Consider the following 22,920-nt stretch of genomic DNA (forward strand, 5'->3'; position numbering starts at 1 on the left):
GGGACAACAGCTGTCACAGACCACACTCTACCACCAGCCTTAGTGAAGAGTCACCACAGACTACGAATCACTGGAGCAGACTTTTGCTCCTGGCTCTGTCAATAACTACCTGGACAATTGGGGACATTTAAAAAAAAATTCTCTGACCCCAGGCTTCTCATCTCTAAAATGAAGGGCTGTGACTTAAGTTCAAAATTGTATCCAACGTTTTATGACCTAATTTCAAAGCCTTACGGAGCCTCCGGAAGAGAGACGTCAGCATGCTTAAGGATGGTTCAAGCACAAAGCTCCCGACCCTGTAAACCGAACCGAGGGATACCTGCATGTACGGGATGGCCCGGACACCTCCAACGTTGCGTAGCTGGGGCAAGGTCTGCAGCAGTCTCTCCAGCAGCATCAGACGGACCATGTGCAGCCTGAAAGGCCAAGAAAAATGCATGAGACATGGGCCAGTACACAACCACTTATAGGAGGGGAGGTGACTGCAGGCCCTCCCTCCAGGCACCGAGGTAAACAAGGCGCCTACGGCTTAGGAACAATCCTAGTATTTAGAAAATGTTAATAAATGCCTATCTGTCACACCAGCAACGTAAGAGAAATCTCACTCTGTTAAAAGGGAGCAAAACTTGCAAAATACAATAAATGGTACTGAAAACCTGCTACGGGAAAGTTAAATATTACTCAAGCAATCAGGTCCTAGTCATTCTCAGTATCAAAATCAAGCCAAACCGTCCATAGTAAGCGCTATAGTTCTTCTCTAGCACCTGGCCCCACCCAGCCTCCCGGCATCCTTTTCTGGCTTTCTCCTACCCATCTATCCTGTATCATCCAGTTGCACACTGACCCAGCTCTTTCGTTCTCACGCTTCCCAAGTCCTTCGGAAAGCCGGTCACTGCTTTACCCTCTCCTCCCACACCTCGTCTGCAATTTTCCCTAGTGCAAAACTCCATTTCAACACTACCCTCCCCATACTGGCCCCGTGAATTCTCTCCTCCACTCAGGTGGCCACCACCTACGCTTTCTTCATCTACGGCTATGCAGCTGGGCTTCCAAACTAAGTGTGTGCCCCTGGGTCCCTAGCGAATACACTGATTCAGAAGGACCACGGTGAAAATACATTAACTAGGGTCGTGGTGACAAGTTGGTTGGCAGTCTCGCCTAACAGTCCTACACAGATTTCAGAGTGCATTTGCTGAGTGAATTAATGGATTCACTTCATAGTGAATCAGCCTTCATTTTACTTTGTGGACTATTTAATATAAGAAACCACATGCCTATATATTTTTAAATGTAATTTCTGTATATTACAACTCAAAATAATAAAAGTTTGAATGAAAGTACAATGTCTTATTTGAATAATGATTATCATTCTAAAAAAGAACTCAAATAAAGGAGCTAAATGTCCTTTAGCATTCTATAACACATAAAAGCCCACACACACATAAGAACTGATCAGGAGTGGGTGAAGCGCGGGACTGGACAACAGGAGTGGGTGAGGCGCAGGACAGGATGGCGGTCAGGAGTGGATGAGGCATGGGACAGGACGGCAAGCAGCAGTTCGGCACTGTTAGGATAAACCTAAGCTTTGAGGAGGAGTAAAATCTTCAGACGTGGAGAACGTGTATATGTGAATGAACAGACACACACAAAGGAAAGAGTCGGCCAAATGAGCAGGGTCTGGACCTGGACCAAAATCGTGCCAGATTACTCACTGGCTTTTCAAACTCTTAGAGAAGACTCTTGAAACAATACCAAAAAATTCAACACTGCCCAAAATTGCAACTTTCTTTTCTTGTGACTTAAATGAAAACAATTCTATTATTGTATTATTTCAAACAAATCATTTGATTGTTTAACTTATTCCTGGAAAAACGTTAAAACCACTTTGGAGACTTCCATTATCAATATGGCTAGGTTACCTAAATTGCCCCACTAAAAAGAACTAAAAAACCCAAAAAAGACATAAAGTCATTCTAGAAGCAATGCTGAATCTCAAAACATTTCAGAGAATTAAAATTCTATGTTTCCCAACCACAGTAAATTAGACTATAAATCAGTAACAGAAAAATAATTAGAAAGTCACCCAAATGTTTGGGAATTTAGCAACACGCTTCTAAATACCGCCTGGGCCCACTCCGCCTCCTGTGACGGACCCTGTCCCTAGAACGCTCCCCCGCAGGAAAGCCCCGCTGAGAAGGCGCAGGCCCTGACCTGTTGCTCGTGTGGACGTCTCCTTCTCCTTCCCCTTCCCCTTCTCCCTCGGAGCCCTCTCCTTCCTGGTGGCCGGTGGTGGTGCTGATGGCACCGGTGCTCGAGCTGACACTTCCTGGCCCCGCCGGGTGCCCCTCCGCTGTGGCGTCGCCGTAAGCGCTGCTCCGGCCAGACACTGGAGGGAAATGGTTTAAAAAGCACGAGTCAGCTCCCAAAGCACGACGGGAGCCTGTGCGCTCTGAAGTCAGCAATAGTCGGAAGATGACGGGTAAGTTTACAAATTTTTCTCCTGTGTGAAGCTAAGGAAGGATGGAATGCACAGTTCTGGCCCCACAGCACTGTGACCCCAGGGACTCGCGGGGCGGCCACGTGTCCTTCTACAAAACATGACCTCTGCCTACAGGACCGACCTCGGCCTCAGCTGCCGACATGTTTCCATTTCACATTCCAGAGAACACACACTGATTGGGAATCTGGGCGTTATCTTTTACTATTAATCTACTCCATACAAAAAATCCTCACATCCACAGACCGATTTATAAGATCAGCCCCAAATGGCATTGTCACGCTCCCTCATCCTAGAGCCCCATCCTATCATCCAGTACGCTGTGAAGACGACCTACTGTATTAACACATCAGATCATTAACAGTAATTGCCCAAAATATCTTCCCCCAACAAGAGGAAAAAAAAAACAGTATGATGGATTTCAAGGTCACACCATAACTGCTTTAGATTAATCACGATTTGGGGTTAGGTATGCCACTGCTTTCTTCCACTAACAGATAAGTAAAAGCTGCCTGGAAGCTACTTCAGTATTAAACTCCCGCGCTTAAGCCATTATCACTGAACACAAGAAACCCCAGGGGCGAGGTCAAATGAACTCCGTGAGACTTCCGACGAGTCCCCAGAGTCTCCCTCTGCCCAAACCAATCCCAGGACCCAGGCAGAGATTCCTGTTTCGCCCCCACCCTCTGCGCAGGAGATCAGGACCCCAGGACACTTTACCACTGTGCTCGCCAGCCACCGAGTCCACGGCACTGCCCCCGCTCTCTGAGCCCACACTACCACCGTGGTCGGCGGGAGAGGTCCGGAGGGTGGAGCCGTCGGTCGCTGCTGTGCTGCCCTCGTCGTCTGAGGCTGGAGCTGAGAGAGTAACGAGAGCTGTTACAGGTAAAAACCCCTCCTGGGGGCGAAAGCATCAAACCACACAGCGCAGAGGACACAGCGCAGTTTACCCGTCCTGCTGTCAAAGGAAAAAGGGAAAGCTGTGCTTTGCGGGTTAACGACCAGCAGGAGCGAACACCGCACACGGAGCATTGTGAACAATACTGGGAGAGAAGACCCAGCTCCCCGGCACTTCCTTCGCGGTCACGTTACAGCACAAGCAGAACAGCGCGGAGTTCAGTGAGATTCTGGGACACGGACACTCAATTTCCTAACTCATACGCTTCGCAGTCACCATCGTGGAGGTGTTACTGACGCTGGCTGAGACTGGACAGCAGCCATTACCATTCGAAGCACAGAACCCAATTTTAATGAGATTTGTTTTGTAATCAGTCAATTGGTGCTTATGTCAGAAATCGCTAATGTGACCTCTTGAATCAACCTGTTTGTTTTCTTTTTAATCAGGTGGTCCAGAGGGGAGCTCATTGGGAAATTTCACACCTCCTAATCATCCTCATCAGATGCCAATAATGAAGCAAGGAAATTCCCCAGAGACAGCCACAGCATCCAGGACCAGGGCTGAGCTGAGACAGGATGAGGGGTGTGGGGGAGGGAAGCCAGGACAGCCACAGAGCACAGCAGGGGCACGACTGGCACAGCACGACAGCGACCTCCGAGCTTGAGGTGACAGCAACCAAAGGGTCCAAGGAAAGCAACAAGCCATGGCAGCAGGTGAGAGGGGACAGTCACTTTCTCCCTTCCTTACCTATCCAGGGTAAAACTTGCAAAAGGAAAACACAAAAGAAAGAAACCAATACAGGGAAGCATCAGTCTGAAAATCTCCAGGTCAGCCCTTAAATTACTTGGGTAGGATTTTCCAGCAGCTGGGTCAGATGTTCCCTCCGCTTCTCCCTTGGCCCAACTCTCTATTTAGGAAATGTTTTTTCTTATCAAGTCAGGAAAGAGATTGCAAGTGAAGACAAAACGAGGTTTGAGAACTTCCTCTGCATTTGAATCGTACACAAAACACTACCTCCCAAGCTCCCAGATCCCTGACAGTTAGCCACACTGACCTGCAGCTAGCTTGGCTTCTTGCAATGTCACTTTTACTTACTCGCAAGTGAAGAGAAAAAAGTTAAAAGGTATAATCTCTATTTCTTGCCTGTCTTTAATGCTGTCTAAAGTGCGAGCCCTCTGAGGAAGAGCTGGAAAGCCGTGATTTAAGCCCAGCGCTGATGGAGCTGCAGGCTGCTCTCCGGGCCCTTCCTCGGGGAGTGAGCGGAAGCCAGGCGGCATGCAAAGTGCAGGAGGCGAAGCCATGAGCGCCCCCACCAAGCTGCAGGGCACGCCTCCCACACCCGTGTTTCCAAAGCGAAGGCGGAAGCAGGAGTCCAGAATGGCCTGTCAAAGCAGCTGCCCATTCCACTCTCACAGCACAGGGATCGCGGCCCAGGGTCCGGGGGTCCTGGGCCGTGCTCCTTGCTGTGGACAGTTACCTGATGCTGTGGTGTCAGAGAGGGTTCCTGCGTCCAGTGAGGAGGAGCTGGGTGCCTGGCCGGACAGCCCCAAGCTCTGCAGGCCCAGGGCACTGCTGCTGCTGCCTGGGGAACAAGTGGAGAGTGAGCACAACACCCTCTCCAGACCCCATCCACAGCGCTGCTTTGGCCACCTGCCGCCCTCAGGAACCTCAACTCACCAGCGTGTGACCCCCTCTGGCCTGGAGGAAGTTAACAGCTATTGCTGCCCAGCCACCACATTCAGTTACCCAAATGGTGTAAGACTCCCTCCAGCTCAGGCTGGACACAGGCTGGAGGGATCTAACAGATGTGGGAGGGGATAATCCAAATGCCCAAACAAACAGAAACGAGGAGAGTGGCTCCCGGCTGGAAATGCCCCCGTAGTCCCTCACTCCCCACCTGCATCTCTGAACAGCTCTCACCCAGATCAACCTCTCCCCAAATCTGGGGACAAGCTACGTGAGCGGCACACCAGTAACTGCCAACCCTCTCTCCTGGGCAAGGCCAGGGGCCGCCGTGCTCCTGCCAGCTGCCTTCTACCTTGCTGGTCCTGCTGCAGGCTCAGGGCGATCGCCAGTTCGACCATGGTCTCGTCGTCGGCGTCGGGCGGGATGTCCAGCATCGGGGGGAAGCCCTCTGCGCCGGCCAGCAGGGCCTCCAGGGGCGAGGGGTTGCCGTTGTTGACGTTCTCCGCGGTCTCCAGGACCATCGACTCGGACTGCAGAGGGGATGCGCGGTCAGCATCCCATGGTTCATGGTGGCTTTTGGAAGTCCACTGGATAAGAGCTAGAGGAGAGTTGGGGGCCCCTACTCCCCTCTCCAGCTCCAGACTCACCACCATCTCGAAATCTCCATGGTCCACCTCACTCTGCTCCTGGCTCTCCTGACGGATGTGACCACCGTTCGGGATCCCCGATGACTGCATTTTCTCATCTGCGTCATCATCATCGTCATCATCCTTGTCTCCTGAGTCACAGAAACCCCAGTCACCTGAAGATACTTACAAACCTTTCCTCCCTCAGCATCTGGTGTGAGGGCTCACAGAGCAAACAAAAGCCTGGATAAGCTGCCCGCGGGCACCTGTGCCTTGGAGGGAGACTCCAGAGCGCTACGCCCAGCCCGGCGGGGTCTAAGCTAAGAGACGGGTTGGCAGGGGCAGCGTGCCACCTCCTAGGACAAGACCTTTTCCAGCTGATGATGTGGTGGGGGGGGGGCCACAATGGGGAAAGCCTTGGATTACCAAGGGATTTCCATAAAGCAGTGAAACTGAAGCCCAGTAAGCCCACGGCTCCCACCGACTCTCAGGAGACCTTGGACAAGGCAGGGAAAATAAATAATCTAATAATATCTGTCATCCGTCCTGGCAGCTTGAAGTGCTACTATCTTTTCCCATAACAACTGGGCCAGTGGGATTTCACACTGCAGAAGCACTAGGAGAAGAACCCTGCCCAGCCAGCTCCTGTGTGAGGGGAGAGGCCTCCCAGCGTGGGAGGGGCCAGACCCCTAACGGGAGAAGACGGCGAGCTCGCCTCCCGCCAGCTGGGCTGTGCAAGCCAGCACATGTGGCCTCCACTGGAACCACGCACTGTCTGCACTCCAGCTTCTCACTGAAGACGCACCGACTGTGGCCTAACTCCCGAAAAGCTGGGCTAAGATCAGTGATATTCAAGGAAGACAGAAGGTCACGAAGTTACACGCAGCCCTGCAGCCCTGCCCAGGACGTGGCTACAGGGCACTCGCAGCAGGACCAGTCCGCATGGCAGTGCGGCACTAGCACATGCTTCACACTAGATGAAGACCCCGCAAAGACACGTTTTAAAGATGCAAAGCACTGCGCTAATAATTTATATTTACGTGTTGAAATATTTATATGTACTAGATTGACTAGTCAGTTAATTTCAACATACTTCCTTTTCCTCTTCTTAAAACCTAATAGAAAACTTAAAATTATGTACGTGACTTTCGTTGGAAATTTCCTTCTGAGGCAAACCAAGTAACCAGAGACTTACACAACATAATGTTAACATTTAGATGCTGAGAATTGCTCTTACTGCAGTGTTAAATGTTATCCCGACTTGTGTCCAAGTGCTCGACCAGGGAAACCTCTTGTGCCATCTGCTGTCAAACAGCGTAGGCACGACCTCTGAGGACACCACCACCAAAGGCAACGGCCTGGACCCTTACTCTAGAGCTTCCGTGTTTTCCCTGGAAAATGGCTGTACTTTTCTTTAGTCACTGTGACTTTCTCAGTTGCTCTTACGTTACTTTTGCTGGGCTCTGAGGAAGCTTTCGCCCAGGTGTAAGACCTTCACTTAACAACTGCGCAGGACCTTGTGATGCAGGTTTTTCTTTTGATATCTTGGGCTTGATTTTACTATTGTACCGTTACTTTCCCATGGCTTTGATGTTCTCTGTTTGTATCCCACTGACCAGCTGCATTTTTATCTGCCCCCCCGAAAATCTTTGCGGGACAAGGCAGGACGATGACAAGGGACGCATGGACCATAGGCCCGGGGCCTATGGCCCACGTGGGCGGCACCTCCACCCCCCACAGCCACGCGAGCCCATGTCAAGACCCCACATTACCCATTGGAGTGTTGCTTCGAGGGGAGGACGGCAGTGTCACGTGTCTCCGCTTGTTCCTGGGCCTCAGGACCCGAATCAGAGCTTGTTTGCAGGAGAAGCTCACCGCAGGGTCCTGAGGGTGAGAGGACACTGTCGTGCTGGGGCTTCATGTTATTCATGAGACTGCCTGCAGACACTTCCCCCTCTCGCCCACGACCCTGCTGACCAAGCTCAGCGGTTAACCCCCTCTCCTGACCCAGCAGAGGAAGGCCCGTTCACCACCACCCTCGTCCCCCCGTCCCTGGCGGCAGACTGGCAGGCTGCCTGCTCCTGAGGCCACTTGGCTGTCTACTGGGGGGTTTGGGCTTCGCGTCAGGTGATCGGGCTCATCTCAGCTCTGTGCTAACATCAGCACTTCAAACACATAGCTTCTGTGACAGAGTACGAGAACTAGACCTTGGCGGCGGTCATTCATGTACTCCTTTTAACTAATACTTGGCACTAAGTAGCAGTCCCCAGGATATCCCCTGGGTATTCAGCCCCAAACAAGACAAAGTCCATCACCTCTTCAAACCTTTTTCCCCCATGGAATGAATAAAATCTTAAAACTTTTATTGATACTCAAAACTCTTAATTCCCATGATCTCCTTTAAGAGTGTGTACTTCGTTAGCGAACTTATTAAACTGTTTCCACATGTGCCCGGGCTGGGCGGGGCGCGGGGGCACGTACGGGACACAGCAGCATCTGCATGTAGATCCTGGACGCCGTGTTGATGCAGTCCAGCTCGCACGTGCAGTAGCCGTGGATGATGTCGACCAGCGCGTTGACAGTGGCTTCGATGTGGGTGAGGCCTAAAGGGGAGGAAAGGGCAACAGAACAACCTCTATTTAAGGGTCTAAGACGAAAGCACAAACTCTTGTCTCCACATAAAGGTCGAGCTAACGAAACAACAAGCACACACAGCAAAACAAAGAAAACATACACAAGAGGCAGGCTGGCAGCATCATTTGATCTGTTTTACTACTAGTCTCCTAATCTCCCAAGCCATCCCCGAAAGCCTTTCCAGACTTCCCGAGTCCCAGCAGTAAGGGGCCGTCTGCTCTCCTGGACTTCAAACCAGGGCGGAGAAGCGTGAGGAGCTAGGCGGATTCTAAACGTCCCTACTAACCCTAAGCCTTTGGTGACAACAAACACGACCCTGACACGCCTTCGGGTTTGCTGCCCAAGCAAACGCCCAATGCGAGTGAGCACTGGGGAGGTTCTGCTTCTCTAGGCTGCCGCTGGGGTCCGGCTCTCCCACCCGAGCTCGGGATGGCGCGAGAAGTCAGACACCGAAGGCAGTGGCAGCTGAGGAACAGCACGATTCTCCAGGCTGATCCCTACCTTCTACCTTGTGAACCGGCTTCCAGCCAGTCCGCAAAGATTTCTGAAACAACTCCGATCACAACTACGGGCGCATGCACACGCCCTACGTGAAACAGCCGACCCGGCAGGAAGAGCTGCAAGAACAGCCCCCTCGCTGCCACCCCCTGCCTTCCTGTGTCAGGAACAGCGACGGACCTCCCAGCCTTCCGTTCCCTGACCACCCATTCTGGACGAGGTGGGCAATGAAGAAGGCAGGCCAGGGGCTGGGCCTGCTCAAACACGGGACTTGTATCGGGCTCCGCTGGCTACCAACAGGCAAGTGCCCCTCCGCACACGGTACCTGGCAGGCAGGCAGGCGCCAGGAAGGCGTTCTTGGGTTTGGAGGCGTGCAGCTTCCAGAAGTGGTTCACCAGCTGGGTGACGAAGCTGCAGCAATCTCCCTCCGCCGGCTTCTGAGGCTCTCGCGCCTCCTCCCCTCCTTCTGCACAGAAAGACAGTTAGTGACGACGGTAAATCGGAGACGGAATTTAATTTGTGTCAAGTTTAACTCAGGTCAAGGAAGCTTGCCTGGGGAGGGAGTTTCAAGTGGGGCCCCAATCAACATGCCAACTATCCCTAGATTCCAGCAGGCACACCTAGGAGAAAAGCAGTCTGGGGAAGGAACATCACAGAAAACATCGCATGTTAGAATTAAGTAGAAGGGGGAGCATTCAGGATCTTCACAGAACATGCCGAGGTCTCGGGTCCCACTGTTCAACTTCTAAAAGCCGGGAGAACCTCTGAGACTTTCTAGAATGATTCCTGGGTCACAGTATCAGAAGGAGGCACGGGATGACGACAGTACATGGGTGCATGTAAGTGACAGAGAACTGTAAAGGCATCAGTGAACGACATTTGATAAAAGCAAAACAAGTGCGGTGCCCGGGCGGAGTGAGGAGGAGGAGGAAACAGAACTGGGCACCAGGAAGGGCCACCACACGTACCAACGAAAGAACAGCATGAAAGCAAAAGATACGACTCTAGTAGTTTAAAGCAACTGAGGCCTTGAAGCTGCTTTAACTTAACCCGAAGATCATGAGGCAGAGAGACAGATTAGACTGATGTCTATAGCACTCAATAAACCCAAAAATAACCCAAGGAGCAAGCAGTGGAAGGAGTATTTACTTAAAATGGTACGACCTAATGCCACGAACCCTCCACGAGGTCTAAAGACACGAGGGTAAAATCCCTGGCCAGAGCACGCGGTCGGTCAGAGGCCAGCGAGAACAGCACGGGGGTGGAAGGGCGCAGAATACGTATTCGCAGATTTCAGGACCACGGCCATGTGGGCCAAGTTCACCTGTTTCCGTCTGGGGCAGCTTTGACTCCGTAAAGTGGACGAGGTTGTTAGGGCGCATGATGGCAATGGAGCGAGCTGTGATCACCAGCCTCTGGAAGACCTCGGGGTCCAAATCCTTGCCTTCTTTGCTGGAGGTGTTGAGACACTGCACAGCTTTGCTCAGCAAGGCCTGATCCTGTAACAGAGGGGTCGCAGGGATGAACCTCGGCAAAGGCCAGGCACTGAAGTGGAGAGGAGAGGCCAGCCGGCAGACTGGCTACCTCCCTCCAGAGAACAGGTTAACTACCACCCAACTAACTGGAATGAACCTTCAAAGTTAAACTTCTTAACACATAAAATATTAAAGGCACTATAAAAAATTTAAGTCACGAAATCAGTATCAAAGTGTGATGGGAAAATTAGAAACCACTCAATTCTCCAGGAATGTAACATCCCAGATCACTTTCCTATATATAGTAAAGGGCTCACTCTTCTCTAAGTGCATATCATGCAAACTGCTCCCGAAATCGTCTCTCCTTGAGAGGCTAAGCAGGTTAACTCGCATTTGCCAGTTCCCTGGGCTGGAGGCATGAAGCTATCCAAGGTGTCTGGGTCTGAACTGTCGTCTTTTCCATCTACGGAAACCAGCCTAACTCGCCACCTTCAGCCCTGCTGACTTCCCCAGATGAGACCCTCCCCCCGAGCCTCGCCCTCCCACCCTCTCCAGCAGGCTCGCCTCGTCAGGGCGGCACCCCAGCCTGTGGGAGGGCAAACACCAGCCATCCTGCTCTCCATTCGGAGGGAGTCCCCCCCTCACCCCCCTCCAGTGAGAAGGGGACATGCACACGCGAATGTCCCTCCCTTCTCCTTCCTGAACCTTGCTGGTGCTGTCAGAGCGACAGGAGAAACAAATGCAAACGCGCAGCCCACTGCTGGCTTGTCCTCGGTGTGCGGCAACATCCATTAATTTCTCAGGAGACATTTCAGACTGCGTGGGTCTAATCTCAATGCTACGCCCCTTAACTATGCCCCTGCTTTACACGTGAAAAGCCAGCTTAGCCTGATGCCCTGTCAGGACTCAGAAAACATCCCTGAGAGGGAACGCCCACCTTGTGGCTGTGATAGGCTGAGCGGCTGGTGTGCAGGCTGGCCAGGAGACTCTTGGACTGCTGCTGGACACTGGGAGGGGCTGGCAGGGACAGCAGCAAGGTGGCCAGCTCCTGAGCGGCATTCTTGTTTCTCTCCTGACGCAAGAGACAGCAGGGTTACCCACCACGAACCCTGCCCAGCCCGCGCCGAAGGCGCTGTCTGACCCCTGCCCTCCTCCTCCTTCCCTTCTAGACCAGCAGAGCAAGGATAGGTGCTCCACGGACTGCAAAAAACCAAACAAATAATTTCAAAACTTATAATCTTCTCACAACATAGGTACAGAAATTGGGTCCAAGTTCACGACTCCCGGAACAGTGCTCTTTGCCAGCACCCTTCCTATTCTATGAAACCCTCTCACTGCAGGCCCCCTAAAAGTAGCACAGGAGGCCGTAAGCTGAAGACTTCCGTGGAGCCTCTCTGCAAATCAAGATGTAGCTATAAATGTTCTTCAGCTGCGAGTCCTCGGGGCTCCCAACGACTCCACTGCCTCCCTGCTTCTCCAGAAAGTCTCCCGTGTACTTTGAAAAAGGAGCTTGCCTTTTCGATGACTGGGCCAACAGCAAAGCAGCTTTCCAAGGCTTCTAAAGAACTCACGACCAGCCTAGAGAGACAGAAAAGCTGGCTTCAGTCCAGCAGCCCTCCTCTCTGCCTTGTGCTTTAGCCAGTGCAAACTCGAGTGGTGAGGACGCTGGGGGCAGCCGAGGAATGCCAAACGCGAGCCCGGAGCACGAGAAGACCCGCCACAGGCGCCATGCGCATCGTTCCCAGGGGCGCAGGCCAGAGGAGACCTGGCGCCCGCTCGGAGGTCAACCCGAGGCCATGTCCACTGCCCCTAACCCAGAGACAGGGCTCCTCCTCCTCCACGAGGATGAACGTGCTCCTCCGGCTGCCTGGGGCAGATGTCACTGAGACGGGCTTAGCGGTCTGGGTGCGAAGAGGCTTGAAGCTCGGGTGCCCACGGATCGCAGGTAAAGGGGCACTCGCCCCAGGGAAAAGGGGAGCCATCTTCCTGTACAGGTACAGGTAGCTCGCACGTTACTTACACCTCTGAGAAAAGGCACAGAGGCACTTCCTATGAGTCCCTGAGTATGGGAAGAGGGCAAACCGTGTTTTCAGGAGCATACCAATGCCAACATTTAAATGACACTTCAGAGCTCCTTTAGAAACCTGAGCAATTTTCTCCTGGGTAAGGCACAGGAAACCCAACTGCAGGAGGGCACCACAGAGCATGCTCCCCAGGGCCGACCCTGGGGATTTCGTGTGCATGGTGTGAAGACCCACACTCCAACGGCCGATGCTCGGGCACAAAGGGAGAGGACTGAAAGGGCAGCTGGAGGGAAAGGTCAAGGGGTAGAGGAAGGCAGTAAAGAACTCGGGAAGAGGGACCAGAGGCGTAAAACGAATGGGACGGAATAAGCTCTCCAGTGGCTTTTCAGACGGCAGGACTCCTCCACTGTCCCACCGCCCCTGGCCGCCCTTCTCGCCCACTGCAGAGAGGGCACAGAGAGGAACGGGGGGGAGGAGGACAAAGCCAACGAAGTCTGAAGCGGCCAACACCAAGTGCGCACGCACCGCCCTCCCCATCCCCCACTGCTCCGCGGACAGCTCTGCAGCCATGCAATGACCAGACAGAAAGAAGCAGGAGGACTCTCCACAGAAGCAGGACCGATGCCAAGCCACTTTGGGTCGCACGGCTCTCTGACACACACTCACTCGTGCAGAGAAAAGAAAGAAGGCATACTAACCGGTCCAGCTTGGTTAGGGACTCAGTTTCAGAACTTTGGGGAGAAGCAAAGAAAAAAAAGGAAAAAAATGTGAAGCTCAGAGAAACCTGGAAACACATCCTAAGCAAACAATATAAGAATAGGGTAGGGAGACAAAGAAAGAGAAAAAGAGAGAGAGAGAGAAAAGGGAGAGAGGGAGGCTGCTGGTGGGAGGCAGTGATTCCAAGCCAGGCTATTCTTCTGACTTGCAATGTAAGAAACTCAACACCTTACATCATGAGTTCCTTCATCTGCCGCGGCAAACCAGCAGCTACCTAGAGCAAAGAAGCCAAGCGCAGTGCTTAAGAAGGCCACTGGAGGGAGCCCAGGAGGCTCTCAGCTCCGCTACAGATGCAGTAGCCAACCTCTGGCAGCAGTGTTACCACCACGTAAGTTGCTGCTGCAGAGAAAGATGAGAAAATGATGGAATTAGAGTGAAAGGGGAGATTTTCCCTTGTAATTTAAGCAAGACTGGATCCTAATCCATAATCCTGGCTTAAGCTTCTTAGTCAGCATCCTCTGGCTACTCCCAAGGATACCTGAGCATTAAGACAAGACACAGAAGCCCCGGCAGAGACTGGAGTCGGATGGCTCTCAGCACACTTCCAGGCTCTGCCTGCACACTACGGAGACAGTGAGTGCCAGGGAGTCATGTGAAAACTTGAAAATCAAAGTCTAGACTTGGGGCATTCACAGAGACTGGCTCTCTCTCAAGACACAAGCTCTGCAGGGAGGGTGGACACCGGTGAGGACTGCAGCCGGCCCCCGCCAGTGCTGGTACCTCTCCAGGACAGTGCCGCTGGTCGTGGCAGGGGCGGCTGAGTCACTCTCCCCAGTGCCGTTGCTCTGGTTCAGGTTAGAAGGGCAGATGCTGCTGACCGCGGCAGGCGGGAACTCTTCCGGGGGCTCGTCTGGCCAGCCAAACTGCTCCTTGGTCTTGCCGTAGATTTTCACAGCGTCGATCATGGTGACTCCTGCCGGATCCACGGAGGCCCCGACTACAGTAAGCGAGAGAAGGCCTTAAGGAGCACGTTCTCTGAAGGGCTAACGCCACTGCCTCCAAAGCAGAGGCCAGACTAAGTCTGGGCAGAGTAGCAAATCACATGCACTTCACAGCATGTGCAGAGTAGCAAATCACATGCACTTCACAGACAAACCTTATCTCCTGAGGGTTCTGCAGCACCTCAGTCTCGTATAGATGTTGAATACATGCAAACACTCCCACCGACCACAGTCTCCGAGGTGGAAGGACAGCCGCTAACCATCGCCGTGAGGATCGGACGCCCTGGTGCTGTCGGGGACTGCACCACCCGCCCCCGCCCCATGGGAACACGGAGCACTCCCTCTGCTCAAAGCTCAGGCCACAGTCATCCACCCCACAGCACTGGAGGGCTGGCCAATGAGTGCTGGAGGGAGGTGCCAGCCCCGTGGAAGACTCGGGGATTTGCACTCTGCAAGTTTAAGCTTTTCAACGGCACGGCAAGGCAGGGACCGCTGAACACCTCCCAGAGACGTGGGGCCTACGGCTCTCATCTGGGCTTTAAGACAGCCTCGGGATTCCACACACTGATCCTGCCTCCGCTCTGCGGGAACACACGGGCAGCCCCGCAGCCAGGCCGACCCACGCCTACAGAAGGGTGCACTGAGGCAGAGTGCGACCCTATGGGTGTCTGTGCCCCGGGGCCCCTCCTGTTCTCTAGTACACCCTCCTCCTGCCACCCTGCCTCTTCACATATCCAACGAAGCTCAGAGATTCGTGCCGGCAGAGACCACAGAGACGTCACTGGGGTACAGGGTCTCCAGGATACTGGGGAGCCCGTGGGCAAGTGGCCTAGGTCAGCAGCCCCAAGGAGGAGGACACAGTCTGCGCCAGGGGCCGGAGACTCACTGAAGAGGTTCAGTTTCTTATCGGCCTGCAGGGCTTCCTCTCTGGTGAAGGGGAAGTCGAACCAGCGCGAGCGGCTCAGGTTGAGCTGCATGGTTCTGCCGAAGATCTCGATATACGACGGAGCCCGTTCGATGGCCTGGGTCCCGATCTGGATCCGCATGCCTGTCATCACCATCGTGCTGTTGTTGTTGCTAATCTCGATGGTGAAGCCGCCGGGCTGCAGGGCGGAAAGGCACCCGTCAGAGAAGGAACACGAGTTCTTAAGGGCAAACCCGCAAACGCCTTCCTCTGACAGTCTCTCGGTGTGGGACCCCGGACAAGACCTGTACCCGCTCCGCCCTCTGGGGATCACGTCCTTGCTGCCAAGATGGGCACGCTGAGGCAGGGGGCAGAGCTCTTCAACTCCAGGCCTCCTCCTCCCCAGCATGAACCACCCCAGCGCTCTGCACAGCAGCCCTGTGGTTACGCTGTGCAGAAGCCCTTCTGCGTGGGAGCAAAGACATTCATTTACCCCGGGGACCACTCAACTAGAATCAAGGGGAAATACCTCATACTTGCATCTAAAAGGAGAGGTGTACTCAAACAATACCGTTTCTGAGGGGCGGAACCCAGCCGGACGCAGTCCTCACCTTGGTGTTGGCCACGTACATGCCAGTGGAATTTAGCCGGTGCTTTATCTGCTGTGCATTGTAGACCTGCAGGAGGTCGTTACCACCAAACTCCACATCTGTCAGCTGCTGGTTGTGCTCAAAGAAGTCTATGGGGAAGGTCACCTGGCTGGACGTGCGCGTCGCTGTGGAGAGCGGCACCAGATTGCCGGAGAGCCCTGGTGAGCGTGGCCTCTGCCTCCTCCTGCCCACTCCCAGTGGACCCCACACTCACGTGCTCCGAGCTTTCTACACAGACTCTGGGCTACAGTGCTGGCACCGGTACGATGCCTACACGTGGGGCGATGACCAACAATCCTTATCCCTTTGCCCAGCAGGACAAAGACCCCTGGCGCTGGTTTGGGTGCTGCTTATTACACAACAGTGGATCCTCCCACAGCTGGTTTGTGTAAAACCAACAGAAAGCATTTCTTTACGGGAGGATGAGCGGCATCGCCGTCTCCCACGCAGGTAGTGGGAAGACCCCCGCGACGGTCTTTGCCAAGCCAGACTCCCTGGCTCCTACATTCAGGCCTTCACTCTTTGCAGAGTCCGCTACTGGCCAGGAGCAAGGCTCCCAGCTCAGAGACCCATGTGTGGCTCCTCACTGCTCGGGGGAAACTGGCCGACTTGAGAGCCTACTCCTCCATCAGCTCTATCCTGCACTTCACACCAGGCCAGACAGTTCCCTAAACCCAGAGAAAACATTCGAGCACGGGCTGAGGGATGATTCTTTCCTGGGCTCCGGAGCACGGCCGGCCCGAGGTGGATGCCAGCGGGCACATCCCACTCACGCGACGGGCCTCCAGAGCCACGCGGAACACCGGCGGCCTCGGGAAACTGCACTCTGCATCTGGAAATCAGCTGGCCCACATCCCTACCTTCACAAAATGTGTCAACAGGCCCTGGCTGGTGTGGCTCAGTGGACTGAGTGTTGGCAAACGAACCTAAAGGTCGCTGGTTCAATTCCCGGTCAGGGCACATGCCCGGGTTGTGGGCCAGGTCACCAGTTGGGTGTGGCAACCAGTCAATGTTTCCCCCCTCCTCTTTCTCCCTCCCTTCTCCCTCTAAAAATAAATAAAATCTTTAAAAAGCAATAAAAATAAAGATGTTTTTAAAATGTGCAAGCGGGACCGTCACTGATTCCTCACGGATGTCTCCCCCAGTCCACACCGAGTCGCCGTCCGGAAGACTGCCCTCCCAGCCCCCAGCGGCCTCGAGGAGGGCCTTACTGATGGTGGCCGCTTTGCGCTTTCGGACAGGCTTCATTATGCTGATGACGCTGCTGGGCTGCAGGGCCGGCTGCAGCCAGTAGGAGGTGTTCTCCACGTTGGCCATGTAAATGCGCAGGCTGCCGTCCTCGCACAGCAGGATCATCGTGGTCCGCTGCTGCTCGTTGCAGGCCGTGTGCCTGATTGCGACCATGTCTTGGATCTAGGAGAAGGGGACAGAGGAGGGCGTTAGTTCCTGGGCCTGCAGTCAGAGCCTACAGACAGAATGAGGCAGAGAAGCCACTAGTTTCACCGTCAGTTGCAGGACTGCATAAGGGAGGCACGGGCGTGCAGGAAAAAACGGATCCACTTTTCTAGACCGCCATTGAAAAAGCTGGGAAAGGAGCATAATAGACAAATATAAAACCAGACCAGGCTCAGTCTGTTGGAGTGACGTGCGAGTGTGCACTGACCTTTGCTTTAGCAGGAAGAGTCTTTATCTCCTGAATGAGGAAAGTGTCTGGTTTCACCATAACTACCAGCGGCACACCTGTCGTTTGCTGGACACAACACACCAAGCCAGGGTGGTTCATCACCTCGGACCACTGGCAGAGGGCGGGGGACGTCTTACTGCCACCATTGGAACTGCGGACAACAAAGGTGGCCACGGTTAGGTGCCAATCACCATCTGCTAGCGCTTTCCCTGACCTAAAGGCCATCCCCACTAAATACTGGACTCCCAGAGCAAGGTGTTTGTGCAGGAACTCAATTACCCATGCACTGCAGTCTTTTTCCGAGCCACGTATATACTTTTGTGTGCCCCAGCGGGTGTCCCCAGTGTAAGCCCTGGTCAGCACCACCAATGCTAGGTTCCACTGTCTGAGGGCACGGGTGTCCCCATGTGCCCAGAGGCTGTCAGCTGCACAGGGCCGTGGAGCTGCCTAAGGCTCGTGGCCCTCTGTCCTATTAAGAATCTCCAAGTACTTCAAGTTGCGTGTGAATGGCATCTCTTTTACTTCATCCCAAACCAGGTAATTCACAAAACAGAGACCAGAGACAAAGTGCTAGAATGGCCCTTCGACAGCACGTAGAAAAGACAGGGAGAAGTCCCAAACCTCTTCTTCCTCCTCCCTAAACGAGCACTCACCACTTCACGCACACCTCCAGTTTCTGGAAACCTGACGGAAGCCTCGACCTCCCCAACCCCAACCACGCCCGCACGACTGATGCCGTGTGCCATGACCTGTAAGTCCCCCAGGAGGGCAACCTGAAGGGCGCGTGACAGCAATGCATGCCTAGGAGAAACTTACTTTCCCTTCTCAAAACTCAGTGATCACATTAAAATCAGGTCTGATGCCCTGACCAGTGAGTGTGGCTCTGCTGGCTGGAGTGTCGTCTTGTAAATCAAAAGGTTACAGGTTTGATTCATGGCCAGGGCACACGCATAGGCTGTGGGTTGGATCCCCAGTCAGGACGCATGTGGGAGGCAGCTGATCGATGTCTCTCTCACACTGACGTTTCTCTCCCCCTCTCTGCCTCCCTCCCTTCCCCTCTCTCCAAAATCAGTAAGCACGTCCTCGGGAAAGGATAAAAGAAAATCCAGTTTGCTGCCATGACGATAGCTTTTCCTTCTGAGTGACAGTGGCCCCACCCCAAACCACCTCTTACAGCCTGGGGTCTCCGTGGTGGGGGACAGAACAAGCAGACAGCCAAAACTGCCAACACCGGATGTTGCGTGATTTTAGGGATACCAAGCAGGGAAGGGAGACGTTTGCTGGACAAAAGCACGTCCCAGCAACCCGTGACAGACACCGGTACGTGGGAGGGAGGTGGAGCTGCCCTGCTGAACGTGGCCGCCAGGAGGCCGGGCTCTGCGGGCCCCGCCCCACCTCTTGATGTTGATGGAGAAGAGCTGCAGCACCTCCAGCGTCGTCCTGCTGACAGTGGCTGCGAACGACCTGCCCTGGCAGTAGCTGAAGAACAGCATCTGCAGCACGTGGGAGTAGTAGACGGACACGCCGCCCCCCGCCACCTGGCTGTTCGTGTCCTGTCGGGACAGAGACACGACACCTGCGTTAACGTCACGTGTTGCCGTGGCTACCAGCTTCCCGTTCCGCTGGTGATTAGTTTTCAGTCGAGAGGCTGGGCCCTCCCAGTCTAAGCATGAGATCCCTGTGGCTAAGTCTTAAGCACATGTGGGAATAAAGAAACATCAAGATGAACTGGTTTAGTCCTAAAGAACGAGAGTTTCTGCTATGGGATAAAAAGTTAGAGGCAAAAAGGAAGAATAGCAGCAGAGTTACTAAACTAATCAAATCTGGGGCTGGAGGAAGTGGTAACCTTCAGGTCCTCGTGGTTGACTTCCAGGACATTGGTGACGTAGAAGGGCCCCTGCTGGGCGCTGCTGGCCTCCTCCATGAGCTGAGTATAGATGTACCCGGCGGAAGACATGATGACAATGATGTTCTTGCCCTCCTCGTTGAAGAGGAAGGTCACGTCCCGTATCTTCGAGCTTGGCAGGAGGAAGTAGAAAGTGGGACTCAAGGCATCGACGGACAGGTCGTAAATCTGCGGAACGGAAGGAAGAGGAAGGAAGGAAGGGAGACCTAGTGCGGCTCCGTCCCCGAACGACCCTGGTGAATCCGAAGAGCTGCAATGGGAACCACCTCTCCTCTCCCTCGGGAACGAGTGGGGAAAGGTGCACATCCACAAATTCTGTACCGAGTACGGCAACTGCTGTGCACTGGGTCCGACACGGGCAGAACCAGAATCAACTTCATGTTGCCTACACACAGAAAGCTGCCGCTCGCCAATGTAACAAGAGGCAACAAAACGTTAGGATTCTGTTTTTAACTTCTGGGAATAGCTAGCACGCAAGGGAGATCAGACATTCTGGATTTAAAAGCACAACTATTCTGGGACCACACCATCGAACAGCTGCCACGGTACCTTGACGAAGTCTGCGGTGACAATCGCTAACTCTGTCTGGGAACCAGGCAACCACACGGCCTTGATGATGAAGTTCCCGGTTGCCAGCTGGGGGTGCAGCACCAAGTGGTCCGAGACAGAGCCTGAGCTACTGAAGGTCAGCACGTGGCAGTCCTGGACACGGGTGCAGGGACAGACGGGTGGAAAGGTGGTTTGGAAACAGGCTAGTTCATTGCAGAGTTCTAACGCTTCCTTTCCTTCCCTGACGTTCCCCGCCCTCACACAGTATTCGGACAGTCTAGGACACATTCAGGTTTCAAGGACACACACAGACTATCCCGACACAAAAATGACCTAGACGGGATTCAGAGGAAGATTTCTCTTGCACTCCAGTGGTTTTGAAGTCCACCCTCAACCACCACTGAGAACAAGTGGTGCTGAGAACGGAGAGAGAGGGCGAGCAGGACCCCAGATCAGGACGGTTACCTTCAGCCCGCACACAGCCAGGTAGTCTTCCTTGCACGGGTTCCCAGTGAGGCTCAACACGGTGAAGGGGACGGGCGCCGACGCCAGGCGGGTCAGGGTCAGCTTCCTTTTGCTGGAGTCTGCTTGCTTCAGGAGCGCAGACAGCTGCAGAACCGTGATCTGCGAGGGAACAACGAGCAGGCTCCCCTTAGCCCTAGGCTTCCCAGAGAACACCGTGGCGACCCCGAGTCCTTCCACAGTGGTTCACTGCAGACGAGCCTCTTTGGGAAACCCTAGCCAGTAACATCGGCCTCTACTTCTCCTTGCTGAAAGGTATGGAATGTTCTTTCATTTCCTTCTTCCAGTGAGGGCCAACAAATGAGTAGTAAGACCAATTTCTCTTTGTATAACCAGTTCATAAATAAAAAATTTCTATGTACTATATCGTTTCTAGTCTATTACGAAATGTCTCTGAAAGTACTTTTGAGCCCTGGCTGGTGTGGCTCAGTGGATTAAATGCCAACCTGCGAACCAAAGGGTCGCCGGCTGATTCCCAGTTAGGGCACATGCTTGGGTTGCAGGCCAGGTCTCCAGAAGGGGGCGCACAAGAGGCAACCACACATTGATGTTTTTCTCCCTCTTTCTCCCTCCCTTCCCCTCTCTAAAAGTAAATAAAATCTTTAAAAAAAGTATTTTTGAGCTGTTTTGAGAACATACACATTTCTAATTTGTTTCTCACTTCTAAGATGTTAACTTCACTGGTGACAGAGAAGCCAGAATACAGAAAAACGAGAGTTAAGATAACCACCATGCTCTTGGTTCTGTAACACAACATACAAACTTCCCTGTGTCCACAGAGGGTTGGGAGGGCAGGGAAGAATTAAATAAGGAATGCTGAGCCTTCCAATGAAACCATCTGTCTCTTGGCTTACGCCTTCCAGAGTGACCAAATGGGCCAGACTGGGAGCCACGCTGCCACAGGTAACTGACTGCTAGCCGTCACCCTTCCCGGAGGCTTGCAGGACATGTTGAGCGGGAATTTACTAATTAGAAACAGAATCTCTGTTCTTGTAACACTGGGTCTCAGTCTGATCTAGTGACTAAGGGTTCACCTAGAAATGCTCATTCAGCGCCGTCCCTGACCCATTCCTAGAAACTGATCAGCTTTTCCCGAGGGCCAATCTGAGCATGGTCACCTACCTGTTTTACTTGGCACTTCAAACAAACAGGACCTGAAAGGAGTGGGAGGGAAGTGGAGGACCCACCTTGCCTTTCTCGTGGCTGACGGCCAGGTGCTGGCGGCGCCCGTGGGGGGAGGAAAGCACACACATGGCCACGCGCCTGAGCACGTGGGCGCTGATGAGCTGTCGGATTGTCTGGCCCTGGTCTCCGCTGTAGTTCATCCGCACGTTCTCAAAGGCTCCTTCCTGGGAGCCTAAGGTGGGAACCTGGCGAAGAGGGAAGCAGAGGGAGGAGGCAGGGATAAGGCAAACAAGGTCAAGTGGACTCGCACACTATTTGGGTGATAAAGATGCTGCAGCCTGCTCACTGGATTCCGACCTCTGATCCCGGGACACTGGTACACTTGTAAAGTTATCATTGGTCCAGTAAGAACAATGTAGTGAGGGTTTCACAATGCTAAATATAACTAATAAATCTACTGGTTCTCAAAAAACATGTGCCTTTTTAAAAAAATAAAGTGATAGTGCTATAGAATTTTTTCTCATTGAACCAACCTAGTAAAATTAAAGGTCAGCAGCTCTATGGGTCACCAACACCACCCCAATATTTTTCAATATTTTTTATCTTCATCTTTAATATCTACAAGTCTAAAAACAATGCTCAAAAACTGTGACTGTTTTTTGTTTGTTTGAGAGTGAAGAAAACACACTGGACCACACAGGTGTCTTACACCCTTATATTCGGGTACCTTGGACTTGAATGGATTCAGAACCATCTTTTATGTGCAACCGCTGTATGCAACTGTAACTAGTTAATAAAACACCTAAGTGTATGTGTGTGTGTGTATGCATGTTGGATTTCCATATGAATATTTTCCCCTTAAAAGCAGTCACCTTGTGAGACCTAACCATGTACCTCATTCATTTTTGCACTTTCCACTAGAGAGGCCAGCCAGACCCCGCCGGAAGTCTATTCTCAGTGCTGAGCACAGGTTTTAAGGTGGATAATGACTTACAACTTATAACCCATGTCATACGAAGAACTAAGGGAAAGTTACCTAAAGCAGAAGAGGACAAACGTTATTTTTGCAAGTCAGATGACTCTAGGGGAGAAGATACAATACAGAGGTTTTCTCTTTTACATACAGAAGAAATTTCTACTCTAACTGCCTCCAAATGAAGATCCTCACATCGTGGTGGACTGAAAACGGGACGTGCTCCAAACGGCTTCTTCACGAGACACACCTTCTGTGCTGACCTGCACGCTGGATGTCATGCGACTGACTGCCCTCTGGATGCTTCTTCGAGCATCTGCCACACTGCAGCGCCTCAGTCCCTAACCCTGGCACACTCACCATGAGCTGGTCCGTCATCTCGACCGCCTTGTCCACGGTGTGTAGCTCGCGCAGGGCTTGCTGCGCCCGGCTGCTGCTGCCCACGGCGGAAGCCTGCTGAAAGTTGGTCTGAATGGCGTCCATGAGGAAATTGAGCATGTCTAACACGAGAGGAGCGAAGGAGAAATTGGCCTGAGAAAAATCCAAATACA

The 22,920-nt window shown here is 53.1% G+C and overlaps 1 protein-coding gene across 5 annotated transcripts in view; it reads right to left on the reverse strand.

Moving 5' to 3' along the window:
* Positions 1 to 22,920, reverse strand: part of UBR4 (ubiquitin protein ligase E3 component n-recognin 4) — a 119,069-nt gene that overhangs the window by 52,685 nt on the left and 43,464 nt on the right. Inside the window, exons 39-62 of one of the 5 annotated variants that reach the window (XM_036025398.1) lie at positions 22,730 to 22,900; positions 21,459 to 21,641; positions 20,215 to 20,373; positions 19,750 to 19,902; positions 19,141 to 19,368; positions 18,690 to 18,847; positions 17,274 to 17,445; positions 16,822 to 17,023; positions 15,572 to 15,735; positions 14,943 to 15,159; positions 13,836 to 14,052; positions 13,037 to 13,069; positions 11,829 to 11,892; positions 11,252 to 11,386; positions 10,164 to 10,338; positions 9,165 to 9,305; positions 8,189 to 8,310; positions 7,480 to 7,591; positions 5,729 to 5,859; positions 5,434 to 5,611; positions 4,873 to 4,977; positions 3,218 to 3,349; positions 2,212 to 2,386; positions 320 to 416 (exon numbers count right to left, since the gene is read on the reverse strand). In XM_036025398.1, the coding sequence (XP_035881291.1) occupies positions 320 to 416; positions 2,212 to 2,386; positions 3,218 to 3,349; positions 4,873 to 4,977; positions 5,434 to 5,611; positions 5,729 to 5,859; positions 7,480 to 7,591; positions 8,189 to 8,310; positions 9,165 to 9,305; positions 10,164 to 10,338; positions 11,252 to 11,386; positions 11,829 to 11,892; positions 13,037 to 13,069; positions 13,836 to 14,052; positions 14,943 to 15,159; positions 15,572 to 15,735; positions 16,822 to 17,023; positions 17,274 to 17,445; positions 18,690 to 18,847; positions 19,141 to 19,368; positions 19,750 to 19,902; positions 20,215 to 20,373; positions 21,459 to 21,641; positions 22,730 to 22,900 (3,624 nt within the window). Of the gene's footprint in view, positions 1 to 319; positions 417 to 2,211; positions 2,387 to 3,217; positions 3,374 to 4,872; positions 4,978 to 5,433; positions 5,612 to 5,728; positions 5,860 to 7,479; positions 7,592 to 8,188; positions 8,311 to 9,164; positions 9,306 to 10,163; positions 10,339 to 11,251; positions 11,387 to 11,828; positions 11,893 to 13,036; positions 13,070 to 13,835; positions 14,053 to 14,942; positions 15,160 to 15,571; positions 15,736 to 16,821; positions 17,024 to 17,273; positions 17,446 to 18,689; positions 18,848 to 19,140; positions 19,369 to 19,749; positions 19,903 to 20,214; positions 20,374 to 21,458; positions 21,642 to 22,729; positions 22,901 to 22,920 lie in introns of all 5 variants that reach the window. The other 4 variants (XM_036025397.1, XM_036025400.1, XM_028511858.2 and 1 more) reach the window with 4 other exon arrangements.

Source organism: Phyllostomus discolor, chromosome 5 (genome assembly GCF_004126475.2).
Source record: "Phyllostomus discolor isolate MPI-MPIP mPhyDis1 chromosome 5, mPhyDis1.pri.v3, whole genome shotgun sequence".
Lineage (NCBI taxonomy): Eukaryota > Metazoa > Chordata > Mammalia > Chiroptera > Phyllostomidae > Phyllostomus > Phyllostomus discolor.